Source organism: Condylura cristata, unplaced genomic scaffold (genome assembly GCF_000260355.1).
Source record: "Condylura cristata isolate star-nosed mole 26May11 unplaced genomic scaffold, ConCri1.0 scaffold00035, whole genome shotgun sequence".
NCBI classification, from domain to species: Eukaryota; Metazoa; Chordata; class Mammalia; order Eulipotyphla; family Talpidae; genus Condylura; species Condylura cristata.
This window is the reverse complement of record NW_004567136.1, coordinates 12,180,829-12,193,872: the sequence shown is the minus strand read 5'-3', so window position 1 is coordinate 12,193,872 and position 13,044 is coordinate 12,180,829. Positions and strand designations below refer to the sequence as shown.

Below are 13,044 nucleotides of genomic sequence, written 5' to 3'. Positions count from 1 at the left end.
GTTGCTGGATTGGATAGTATTGGATCTGTGGCTGTGCCACATTTTGTTGATCCGTTGATCATTGATAGATATTCGGGTTGTTTCTGGATTCTCGACAGTAGTCGGCTGCTGTGTGCCGTCTTTGCGAACATGGAGTTTCAGTTCTCCTAGGTAGCTTGACCATGAACTTGCTGGGTTACGTGGTAAATTTATGCTCAACTTTTTAAGAAACTGCCTAATTTTTTTCCAGAGCAGTCTTTTATACTCCTACCAGCAACATGCCAGGTCTCTGCTTCTCCATATTCATGTGAATGCTGGGTATTGTCGGTTGTTTTATTATCCCCATTCCAGTGGGTGGGTAGTATCACCTTGTGATTTTTATTTGCATTTCCCTACAGGCCAATAAAGCAGAGCATCTTTTCAAATGCTTATCGGATATGTGTATGTCTTCTTTGGTAGAATGTCTATTCAGAATACTCGCCAATTTTAGAACTTGGGATGTCTGTTGTTCTATTGTTCAGTGGGTTGATAGAGGTGGTTGCTCCGGTCTTGAGCCTCATTTTCTCTCTAGTTGTTTTATCAGCTATTAAAAGGGCGATAATAATATCTCTGGTTATTGTTACTGTTTATTTCTCCTTGGGCTTTGTCAGTTTTGCGTTGTGTGTTTTGGGGCTCCATTATTATGGATGAGGTTTACTTGGCACCTGCTACACTGTGATCACTTTAGATCTCATGCCTTTGTGACCCCTTCTGTACAGTCTTTGAGGTAAGTAGGTATTTTCTTCTGTTTCCTTTTAATTACTTAGCCCACTGTTTTGAACTTTCTTAGTGATTGTTTCTTACATTACCATGCAGTACTGCAGCTCAGTACTAAATTAATTCCTGTGAAACATGGGATTGTTGCTTCAGCACAGTTTTGCCCCACCTTGGCGGTGCTGTCATATATTCATATACATGTGTGTACAGACATGTACATGTGTACACCACACACCTGCATTCTGTATGCATTCTATATCATATACATTAGGTATACCATTACTATAAAGCTATCAACATGGTTCATTATTTTATGCCTTTCAGAGGGGTTAAAACTAGAGGAAAATACAGTCTTTTGTACTTACCTATGTGTTTAATTTTCCCGGTACCTTTGATTTCTTAGTGTGTGTTTGAGTTACTTCAAAGTGTGACCACCGTTCCCCTGAAAGAATTCTGTTAGTATTACTTGAAAATAAGCTCCCCTGACAATGAATTCTCCCAGTATTTGTTTCTCTAGGGATATCTTCATGTTGTCTGCATTCTCACATGATTGTTTTGCTGAGTCTGGAAAACTTGGTTTGACAGTTTTTCTTTCAGTCCTTTGTCCTACTCCACTGCTTTCTGACCTGTACTGTTTCTGGTGAAAAAGAGCAGCTGCTTTATTGAGGACCCCTTCTGAGTGATGGGGTGTTCTTTTCTCAGTATTTAAAAAAAGTAACTGGGAAATGCTCCATAATATTGTGATCAGTGGTTAACAATGATGATGAGAGATTTGAAAATTTCTCATAAGTCTTAAGAAACTTGCTTGTCTCTCTTCCACCCAGAGTTTGCAAAATCATATGACTTCCTAACGCTTTCCTGCATTGCTTTTAATAATAAATAACTTAGATGTATAAAATATTTTTATTTTATAGCTAGTTTGGTGACCAGTTGCTTGGGGCTACCTCGGTTTATTACTTAGAGCCCTGTTATCTCCCCCACTTGGGTCGGGGGCCACCTCCCCTAAGCAGGGAATATATATAATTGGGGTCCTGGTCCCCCTCCCTCCACTCACTAGCTGTGTGACCATCAGTGGGACAGTCACAGTCCCTCATCTGAACACTGGGATGGTGATATTACCTGCCTCGTGAGGTCATCGTGTAAAACAAATGAATCACAGTACATGAAGGCCCCAGGACTGTGCCTGGCATGGTATTTTTTTTTTTAAAGATTTATTTATTTGTGCACTCAGAACTGGGGTACAAGCCAGAGGTGCAGGGCGGTGAGAGGCTTCACTAGAGACAGAGTGGGGAGCAGAACAGGCAGATCAACGAAGCACACTGCTGAGGGGAGCAGCGGGCCGGCCAGGAGAGGTCTGCTGCGCCCTGTGGGTCAGCTCAGGGGCTGGGATCGAATTTGCACTGATGTGGCTGCGGCAGCTTGCAGCTCTGTGTCCTACCCCGTGTCCTACCCCGTTGCGCCACGAGGGAGGGCCCTCCTGGCATAGTGTTCAGTGGGTCGTGATTGCTGTTACCCACTCTATTCTGGAGCCCGGCCTGCTGTCCAGTCTCCCCATCACTGGGTATGAACCACACCGTTTCCTCCAGAGCTGACTCTGCCTCTCTCTTCCTGTAGGGAGTATAGGGAGCAACTCTGCTCACCCTTTGTGATTACGGCCTCACTTGCTAGCTGTCACCCCCGTTCTGTGAGCTGGCTGCGGCCATCCCCAGCCCCCAGATTAGAGCTGGCGTGGCTCAGTGGCTCACACTTGGTGTGAGGTTCTGTAATTCCTCTGACAGCCAGCCAGGCCCTCGGCTGTATAGAGAAGCCTGAGTCAGTGAACATAGTTCTGCCTGGTGTGTGTGTATGTAAATTGTAGCGTGTCAGACTGAATCTTCTTTCTTAAGGCTATGTTGGACCCTCTCTGCGCTGTTGAACGCTGAGGAAGTGATAACTCCTCTTCCGAGTTTTTCTATTAAAGGAGTGTCACATACAATGTTAACGAAGTTCCTGGGTGAAAGGTGCTAATCACACACTCTAAATAATAGTCTGCGTGGTGCAGAAAGGTCTGCTGATGACTTTAGAGCTCAGTGGCTGGGTGGAAGGAAAGTTGGCGGAGCCCGCAGGGACTGGAACTGTCGTCTTGATCGATCACAGAGCTGTGGAGAAAATAACCTATGAAGAGATTTATAACTAAGGAGAAATTAATTTTAGAGTGTTTAGAGTTCATTGAGCATGGGAATGCACAGAAGTTAAGGAATCAGACCGATTTTGCCTCCATTGTACTTCATGGTCCTCCCAGGACAGTTAGTGGAAGGAGAGGAACTGTGGAACAGTCTGGAAGGACGGCCAGCCTGGGAAAGAGGAAATAAGCAGAGACAGATGCCGGACGTGGCAGAGATGAGGACCAGTGAGGCCTTTTGAAGGACAGTGGGGCTGGGACAGGGCGCAGAGGACACGAGGCGGCTTTGGCCAAGTCCCCTCTCCTCTGGGCCGGTGGGCGTGGCCGCGGAGGGGCGCCAGGCCGGCCCGCGCTCGCCACTTGGCGAGTTCCCGCCTCTCCTGAGGCCTCCTGTGAGGGCGGAGTCGAGGTCCCCGGGCGTGACAGGAGGGCGCAGGCGTCGCAGGCGCGTGGGCGGCCCAGGCCGCTGGGTACCGGCGCCCGTCGCCCGTCTCCCGCGTCCGCTCCCCTCGCCTCGCGCCCCCTCATGCGCGCCAATGCCTGTGGCGTGGGCGGGCGGCCAGTGTCCAAGTCCGAGGTTCTCCGCGGAAGTCTGACGCTGCCTTTTAAGAAAAATGGTGGTACAGTGACGCCGTTTATGCAGCCGCCATAGTCAGCCCGAACTGTTCTCCCCAAAGTAAAGCCACTCCGAGTCGGTGCCTCCCTTGCCTGGACAACCTCTGAGGCAGGCGGGCGCGCCGCACAGCCGCCTTCTCACCCATCCTGCTGCGAGAGCCGCCCGGCCGGGCCCGCCCCCCGGCCATCCTCAGTCCGGATGTTGCTGGAGGACGCTCCTGCTCGGGAAGCTGCCGAGGCCCCACAGCCCTCCCTCACGGGCAGGCCCTCAACCTGGACCTCGAGGCTCTGTCATCTCAGAGCTCGCCTCTCCACTGTCTGATGTCCGAAAAACACGGTTCCCCAGGGGTGGTCTGAATTCCCTCAGCCACCACTGATCTTTGTGCTTAGAAAGTTGAGGTTAACCCTGCCCTCCCCCATTTGTTAAAATCCAGACAGGCCCTGCTGCATCCACACACAGCCCCCTGCCACCCCACCCCTGCCACTGTGTCACCCCTTCCTGCGCTGCTCTGGTTATTTATTTTTTCCAGCTCTGCCCAGATTGTAAACTCCCACCGGGCAGGGTCACGTGTCCGGCACCCCCCCCACCCCCACCCCGGTGGCATGGCCCTGGCAGCCACCAAAGCACGCACGCCAGCACCAGGGGCCCTTTACCATCGTTTCTGAGCACCCTGCCCGGCCCGAGTGTCCCCTCGTGCGCCCACCGAGCATAGCTGTGCTCCATCAGGGGAACACTGACTGGGCAGGCCCCTGGCACCCACCCACAGGAGCTTGACCTCAAGACCCCATTGCAGTGGGCTCTCTGGTGCACACACCGCCCTGCTGCCTGCCTGGAGCGTCACCTCCGGGGCTCAGACGCTCGGGCACCGCCGTCACAGGTCACCACGGGTCCTCACTGCATCTCCGTAGGCTCCGTGACGTGACGTGCACGACAGTGACCCTGACTCCACGCGGCTCTGTTAAACACCGTGGGCTGGGATTGTTCTTCTTACAGAGGTTGAACAAGACGAGGCTGGACAAAGTGACAGCGATAGTCCAGGACTGTTCGTAGGCGAGAGACATAGTTGGGGGGCGGGTGAAAGCTCCCCTTGTGTTGCAGTTCAGGCCCAGACCCATGTCCCAGCCAGGCCTGAGGACAATCGCGTTTCAGTTGCCGCCCCTGAGAACCCGGCTCCCCAGCGAGTCCCAGGGGGTGAGGGTCGTCGCCAGTGGCTGGCCTGGTCTCTGGGCGCCTCCTGTCTGAAGACCTGCCCTTGGGGCTGGGCGCCGCATTGCTGCAGCTGGTCTGAGCCTGCCTCAGGCACCTACCTGGCGAGTCCCCCCAAATGCAGCCCAGCTTTCCCTAGGAGGGGAGTGTTGTCTGTGTGAGCTGGAAATGAGGGCGTGCTCAATTCAGAAACGAGCTCTTCAATGTTGCGTGGGGTGGGCTTGTGGGGAGGCGGGCTGTGGAGCTGGGGTTCTCGTGGGGGCACCCTGGTCAGCTTTAGCAGCAGGGGTTTGAAGTGCCAGTCCCCACTCTCACCAGTGCTGCAGTCAGAGACTCGGGGCTTGACCTGCAGCCTGACCCCCAGGTGGCAGGGCCCTTGCAGGCTGGGAGCACAGAAGGCCTTGCCTGGTGGCCGCCACGGTCCGCCCATGGGCGTCCGACCCCTGGGAGATAGATGCCTTCACCTCGGCCCAGGCTGCGTCTCAGGGACTGGGACTGTGTCATTAAGCAGTGCTCAGGAGACTGAATGCAAGCTCTGTTTTTTTCTTTTTTTGGTATTGTAGTAGAAACCTGATAAATATTGCATTCTTTTATTAATAACTTCATACCCACTTGGCCCAGGGTGCGGGCACATCCTCTGCCGCTTCCTCCTGGCGTGGCGGCTCCCTCAGCTCTAATTGAAGACGTTTTCCGCCAGCCCCGCTCCCCATTAAGTAAAGCCAGTTACTCCCCGGAGCCCCCGTCTTCCTGGTCGCTGGGTGGCTCCTGCCACATAAAAGCCACAAGTGGGCTTGCCCGCCTCATGCATTCTTAACCAGGCCATCTTCTCACCGGCGTGTTGTAAGCGAACGAAGACACTGGCCTCTTTGAGATCCCCAAGCAGCATTCCGTGTTTGTGCGGCATAACCGTTGGCCCGGACGGGGGCTCGGCAGCCCGGGGCAGGGCGGCCCGCCGCTCGCTCTGCACGGAGCGGGTTTGGCAGGGCCAGCGGGAGGGGTCTGCGCGCTCTGGAAAGCCGTGCCTCCCCTCGCTCACCTGTCATGGCCGGTGCCCGCACGGCGTGCTGATGCACACGCACACCTGCGGACGCGGGGCGGGGCCCGGCCCACGAGGGTTACCTCACCTCGTTGTCGCTAAACCTCACGGCAGAAGGGAGGCGCCTCGGCTGCACCGCCGCTCCCGGCCCCCGCCCACCCTCTCGTCCGTCCTACTGACCTTTGCTCCGCTTGGAGGCCTCTGGGCTGCCAGAGGTGACTCCCGGGCACCCGGGGGCCTGATTCCGCACTGGCATCGGCCTCTTCTCCCAGGACTCAGCTCCAGGGCCGGGCCGAGGCCCCCAAGCCCCCACCTCCCGGCACACTGCCGCTGTCTGCGCCCCCACACTGCGTTGCGGGGAGAGGCCTCTGGTGGGGCATGTGTTCCGTTCCGGTAGTGTCCGAGGGAAAGGAGCGAGTACAAGAAAGCTTTGTCTGCATCCGCCCAGACCTTTCTGACTTCTTTGGGGGCATTTGGAAGCCGCTTTAACTGGCCAGGACGCGCTGAGGTCCTGGACACTGGAGACACCGGCGTCCCAGAGAGCCCGTCCCAGCGTCCCAGCGCGGACGGGTGCTGTTTGCCCTGGCCCCCTCCGCAGGAGCAGGCGCCCCGCTCGACGGACGGCTGGGAGGGCGGAAGCGCAGGGCAGTTGTCCGGTCGCCAGGCGCTGGGCTGGACCTGCCCCCGCGCTGCCTCTTCCTGGCCCTCTGCCCAGTCTTCACGCCCTTCCATCCTCCAGGTAGACAGTGGCCTGTTTCACAGAATTCAAGTCTTGGGACCTTGGGAGGGCGAATGGCCTCATAGAAGTCAAAGAGCTAAAGTGGGGGACGTTGCTGATAGCTGGGGCTGGGCCAGGCTCCCTCCCTCCCCTCCTCTCAGTGAGGCGCCCTTGCTTTGCAGGTTTTGCGGCAGGCAGCCCCGGGCGCCTCGGGCTCTGCGCGTCGCCCCTGGCCACATAGCAGCAGCCTCCCCACACGAGCTCACCCCCCTCTGGCGTCCTTCCTGCCCGCTGGGCTGTCCCGTCCACCAGGCCTGGCCTCGCTCCCAGCACCCGCGTGTTTGCTGCAGACGGAGAGCCTCGGAGCTCCCGGCGTGCTCTCTCCACCTGCCGCTGTGATGCAGCCCCCCAGGCCCGGCGGGGGGGCGTCGCCCCATCAGGCACCCTCAGTTGCTGTGTGGTTTTGCAGCCCCCTCCTTTCTCCATCCCGTGTCTAGGGCACGGCCAGGCCGACAGCAGATGTTCAGTGAATATTTGTCAGACAAATGTAGGCAGACAAGAACACAAAGGTGGGGAAGTCGTAAAAAGGCTCCATTCAAGGGGACCTGGCAGGCACGCAGCAGCTTGGGCCACATTCATGCATTTCCAGGGAAACCTGCATGGCTTGGAAAATTCCAGAAGGAAGCTGAGAATTGGCGGATGAGCTCCTCTAGCTTTGTCCACGTGCCACGCTAGCTGGTTCTCTTTAGGCCTGCTTCGCTTTGCTAACTGAGGCCGGCTTTGTAAGTAACCTCCTGGCTAAAAGCAAGCCCTGGCCCCGTGTCCACCCAGCTAGTGTGGATGTCCCACGCGGGGTACAGCTGGGAGCATGTGGCCAGCCTCACGACTTCCCCAGACGCCCTGAGACCTGCAAGGTGGTGGCCTCGGCTGAGGGACTCGGTGCTCCCTGAGCAGGGGGCCCAGCTTTCCCAGGGTGGACCCCGGTGCCAGGGAAATCCTCTCTGCCCCCGGGCACAGCTCATGCTTTCGCGGTTCAGTTAGTCCAGGCGAAATGACCATCTCGGGGAGTCTTTGCCTGGTGCCTTTTGGGTCTGGCGGGCTCCTGCAGGTGGGTGGGCCCGGCGCTGCAGGGGCGTCGGGGTGGGGCGTGGGGGCGGTGCCCCCCGCACCGGCACTGAGCTGTGCTTTTGCTCCCGCAGGTGAGCGTGCTGACCACGCTGGAGCGCAGGTTCAACCTGCAGAGTGCCGACGTGGGCGTCATCGCCAGCAGCTTCGAGATCGGGAACCTGGCGCTCATCCTCTTCGTGAGCTACTTCGGGGCGCGGGGGCACCGGCCGCGCCTCATCGGCTGCGGCGGCATCGTGATGGCGCTGGGCGCGCTGCTGTCGGCGCTGCCCGAGTTCCTGACGCACCAGTACAAGTACGAGGCCGGCGAGATCCGCTGGGGCGCCGAGGGCCGAGACGTCTGTGCGGCCAACGGCTCGGGCAGCCACCAGGGCCCCGACCCCGACCTCATCTGCCGCAGCCGCACCGCCACCAACATGATGTACTTGCTGCTCATTGGGGCCCAGGTGCTCCTGGGCATCGGTGCTACCCCCGTGCAGCCCCTGGGCGTCTCCTACATCGACGACCACGTGCGGAGGAAGGACTCCTCGCTCTACATAGGTAGGAGCTGGGGGCGGCGCGGCGCGGCTTGCGGGGTGCCTGGGCCGTGTGGGTCCCTGGGGCATGCACACAAAGGAAGGCGGAGGAAAGAGGCCCTGGGGTGTTCTGGCCTCAAGGGACAGTGCCCAGAGGGGCCAGGACACTGGGGGCTCTTCACTTGCATGAGCACTCAGGCCCAGGGAACAGCGGCCATGGGGCTCATTTAACAAACAGAGTTTCTAAGGGTACAGGTGGCCGGCTGCCTCGCTTGCTTTGCTGCCGTTGGCTTTCAAGCAGAGTTGGTGACTTTGGATCGGTTTTCTTTTTTCTGAATTGGAGGTATGCACTGGACTGGTTAGACATAGGCGTGCACAAGTCTTTAAAAAATGGTTTGTGCTCTAAAGCTGCTCGCGTTTTCTGTCGGAAGAGGGGAAGCCGCTCGCGGGTGCAGAGTCAAGAAACAAGGTGTGGGGAGAGGTCCACACCCCTGCTGTGGGCACGGCTCGCTGCCCCGGACAGCAGGGCCGCCCACAGGCCCCCATCCCTGTGTACAAGTGTCCTTTTGCCTCCCACCAGCTTTCGGGTTGTCAAGACTGGCCAGTCACTGTGGTCTAGGCCTTAGGAAAAAGGCACCTACCTGCAAAGCTTTGTGCCTTGGGAGAGCAATGTGCCCTGAGTGTAACGTGAAGGGCCGTGTGGAGTTCAGGGTAACGGAGTGTTCGCCTGGATCTGACATGCCGCTTCAGCTCACCAGGGTTTCCGCCGGAGGCTGCCCAGGCTTTCCGAGACTGGAGGGCCTGGCACGGCCATTTACCTGCAGCCTGACTGCCTGTCCAGGGACCTGGCCGGGAAGTCGGCGGCTTGGTTGGGCAGGTACCTGGCAGACGCATTTTAGTGCTCTGAGAACAGGCTCAGGGCAGGGAGCAGCCCGGCGCCCGGGAGCCCGACCACTCTCACGAAAGAGAAAGGACACTCGGGTCCAGGACGGCCACCCCTGGCCCCGTAGGGCTGGGGACAGCCATGATTGTGTCCGGAGGCGAGCACAGTGGGGGCAGGGCACCAAGGAAGTCATTTTCGTTTTGTGACGTGTGTAAAGGTCAAGTGCTGGCTCTTTGTGTGGCTGGTGTCCAGGCCGGCCACAGCAGGTGACCAGAAGCATCTCCTGCAGTCCAGCCACACAGTTGGTCTCCAGCTAGGATGTCACCCTCAGGTCCTGGGAGAGGTGTTTTGCATTGAAAGCAGGTAGATAAACCAGAGCATAGGGAAGGAAAGGGTTGTAAAAAATTCTGGCCTCGTAACCCTCTGCAGAGAGGAGGTGGATGAGAAGTGGCCAGTGTTGGAGCTGGGCAGAGGGTCACCCCCTGGCATGGACTTGTCTGTGCGTCCAGTTCCAGCTCTGGGATCGTGGTGAGAGCGCCCCAGGCCGGCTCCGCCGGTAGCTCCAGCCTGAGCATGGACTGTGAGTGAAGGAGTGTCAGGACTGCATGAGGCACCCAGGCTTGGCCACAGCTGTCCCCTCTGGGGTGTCCCAGGATGGCCCAGAGTTCCCATGCCATGCTCCAGCCTCAGGCGGTGGGACCAGACCTGCCCTGGGTTGCTCGTGGGGGCCCCTGGTGTGGGGGTGCTGGACAGTGGCGCCGCCCTCTGGGGTCGAGCGGATGGCTCCCCTGGGCCGGCCACCAGAGCTTTGGCCTCCTGGGACTGAGCCGTCGCCAGACTCCTGGATTCCTGGACGGGCAGTCACAAGGGGCTTCTCAGGCTGGCACCTTCCGGTGGCGGCTGCTTCCCAGCGTGGGAGGGAGCCAAGGGCGCTCATTACCAGCGGACAAAGCCGCTGAGTGGATCCTGCTGGCAGGCCTGTCCCGGCGCACCATGTGGGGCAAGCCTCGCAGCGGGAGGTCACCAGGCCGGCGCGTGGCTCTCCCCTGCAGGCCGACCCGGCGGGCCCCTGCCGGCAGCCAGTGTGGTCACGGACGGCGGTGAGACGCGCCCTTGGGGGGAGGCCTGCTCCCTCGTTGAGACTCTTCTTTGACCCTGTTGGCTCAGCGGGCCCGTCCCCAGCTTGCCCCCCACCCAGGTCTGAGACGTGGCAGTGTCTTGGGGTCGAGCAGGCTGATGTCACGTACTCGCTGCGGCCTTTCGGCGTGTGGCCCGTGGGTCAGCTGCTACCTTTCCATTTTTGTTGTTTCAGGAGGAAAAAGCTAGATGAAAATGGTAAAAAGACTTAAGTAACTTCGCTCTTGTCTAGGGCGGGTTAGTGGCCGTCTGGGGGAGGCATGGGACGGTCGCCCTCCCCGCACGGTGTCTGTGCAGAGAGGTTTCAGGGCTCCCGTGTCCGGTGCTCCGTGTGCTCGCCCAGTCCCTAAACACTCTGTGAATTGGCTCCACATGCATCATCTTTCCGGTGGCTACGTGCGGTCATGTCTCCCGCCCCCTATTGCTGGATGTGTTTCTGCCCTCATCACAGCTGCAGACAGGCGAGCTGGGGCTGTGGTGTTGGTAGCTTGTTTAAGGCAGCCTAGCTGAATGGGGGGTGGGGGGTGGTCCCTGGGGCCTCTATTGCATCTACTGGGGGGCGGGCATAGAGGGCTGGTGGGGGAGGGGGCCAGGTGCAAGTCAGGGCACTCAGCAGGACAGCCCAGAGCCCCAGGAAACAAATGCAAGGAGCAGGTGCCTCAGCTCTCCAGGAGAGGACTGTTTGGAATGCAAAGTGGGTGTCAAAGCCTGAGCAGAGTTGGGGGGTAGGAGGCTTCTGGAAGGAGGGTGTGGCCCTCATTCACAGTGCTTGAGTGGGGGGACACAGGTGAAAGCTGGGACTTCTGGGCCCCGAGCAGCTGCTGTGTGCGGGGGCCAAAACCTGATGGATGGAGGCAGGTCCTGGGTTACCTGCCCGGGTCACGCGCACCTGGGGCATAAACGACAGTGTTTGCCCGCAGTTCTGGAGGCCGGGAGTCCATGGTCAAGGTGTGGTAGGTTGGTCACTCCTGGCTTGCAGACGGCACCCCTCCTGCGCCCTCACCTGGCCTTTGCTCTGTGCCCACGCTTCCTGGTGCGGGCACCCCAGGGCCCGCTGCGTGAAAGAACACCCATCCGATCGGATTAGGGCCCACCCTTATGGCCCGGTTTAGCCGGAAGTCCCCCCTTAAGGTCCTGTTTCCAGTGCCAGTCACCTGATAACGTGCTGGGGTGAGGGCTTTGGGGAGGACACGCTTGAACCCCCCACAGGTACCAAGTGGGTCTGTAGTGTCTTGTCTTTTCTGTAAGGAGATTCGTGGTCAGTTTTTTAGGGTATCTCAAGCATTATTTGAGGGTGTTGATTTCATTGAAATATTCTAGAATCACAAGTCGTTGCGATGTGCAGAAATGTCCCTCTTGCGCGCCACTCGGCTCCCTGGCCCCCAGCCCCACCCTCCCCCCCCCCCCCCCGTGGTGACGCCCCCCCACCCCCCACCCCGTGGTGACGCCGTGTGGTTAGAGCACAGTGTCGCAGACAGGAAGTGCACGCAGGGAGGTGCTGTCCTCACAGGTTATGTGCCCTTACTTGCGTGTGTCTGTGGGAGGTGTGTGCAGATCTGTTCAGTTGTGTCACCCACCCCAGCGCACACAGGAAAAAGCAGAGACAGGAGTGGATGCAGAGATGGGGCGCGAGCCTGAGAGACCGGGCCCCTGGGGGTCTTTCCAGAGGTCTCTGCATTCCTGGGAGGCGGGGGGCCTTGCAGGGCACCCCGACACACAGGCCGTTACCCCAAGTCGGGCACGTGGGTGAGACACAGGCACCTGCGGCTGTCTGCGTGTGTCACTTACACGCAACGCCCTGGAGCCTCTGTGTCCTGGTTAATGGTGCAAAGAGCATTATTCTGAGATTGCAGCTGCCAAGTGTTTGCTTGGCACAAAGGTCACTATAATGCCAGCCATCCACCAAAGGGAACCAAATTTCTCTTCGGCGTCCTGGGAACCCAGAGTTATTTGGCTTCTGACGGGCTTTTATTTCAACTTGACATTGGGTAAAATGCATTTTTGCTCTCCAGAGAGTGTGGGCCAGGCATGGATCAGACACACCGACTACAGCTCAGATGAGGAAATAATTAAAACGCCATCCTGAGGGAGCAGGCAGAGCTCGGAAGGTTCTTGCGACTTCGCTGATATTGAAATTTCCCTCATTAATTTTTTTTAATAAAATAAATGACTCTGTGAAAGTGGCCAATTGGTTCTGGCTGCGGTCCACCCGTGCCCGCTGCTGGCCACGTGCCACCTGCAGCCCAGCCCCTAGCGGGAGGGTCCCGCGGCTCCTCTGTGCATCCGAGTTGCGGGCGGCCGAGCTTCTCGCTCCTTTCCAGCCTGTCGTCACGCCTGCCTGTGGGGTCGCCTTTGCCCCTGGGGCCCCCGGCCCTGGGTGACCTGGCCAAGACCCTGAGCTTGGGCTCTGGAGTCTCATGCTCCTGACTTTGAAATCCTGGCTCCGGCAGGGAGCCGCGCGGGACTGTGGGTGCAGAGGCCACGTTCCTGGGGAGCTGCTCCGGGCTGTCTGCAGAGCCTCCGGCTCTGTCACTTCCATTTCCACGTCTGGAAATTGAGCAGAGAGTCATGACTATTGAAACCCACGGGTAGGTCTGACTTTCAGACAGGGATATTTAGTCGATATTTAGCGAGATTTTGCAGATGTGAGAGCAGCAGCCTCCTTGTCTGTGCTGAGTTAAACTGGCAGGGCCCCTCTTTTCCTGAAGACCCGTCCTGTGTCCAGCACAGCCCATGTCGGCGCCCGGCTGGTTGGTGCCAGGCTGGGCAGCGTGGTGGGGCCGCTGCCCGGGGCCATGGCCTGGCTGGCGTTCTGGCTCCCAACACATCGCTTTGGAATTTGCATTTCAGTATTGATTCAGCTTGTTTGATTTTTTAAAAAGATTCTATTTATTTTTGTATAGAGGATCTGG

At 58.2% G+C, this 13,044-nt stretch overlaps 1 protein-coding gene across 1 annotated transcript in view; it reads left to right on the top strand.

Moving 5' to 3' along the window:
- SLCO3A1 (solute carrier organic anion transporter family, member 3A1) overlaps positions 1 to 13,044 on the top strand; it is a 132,822-nt gene that overhangs the window by 8,318 nt on the left and 111,460 nt on the right. The window contains exon 2 of the mRNA XM_012732670.1: positions 7,672 to 8,137. Coding sequence (XP_012588124.1) covers positions 7,672 to 8,137 — 466 coding nt within the window. The remainder of the gene's footprint in view (positions 1 to 7,671; positions 8,138 to 13,044) is intronic.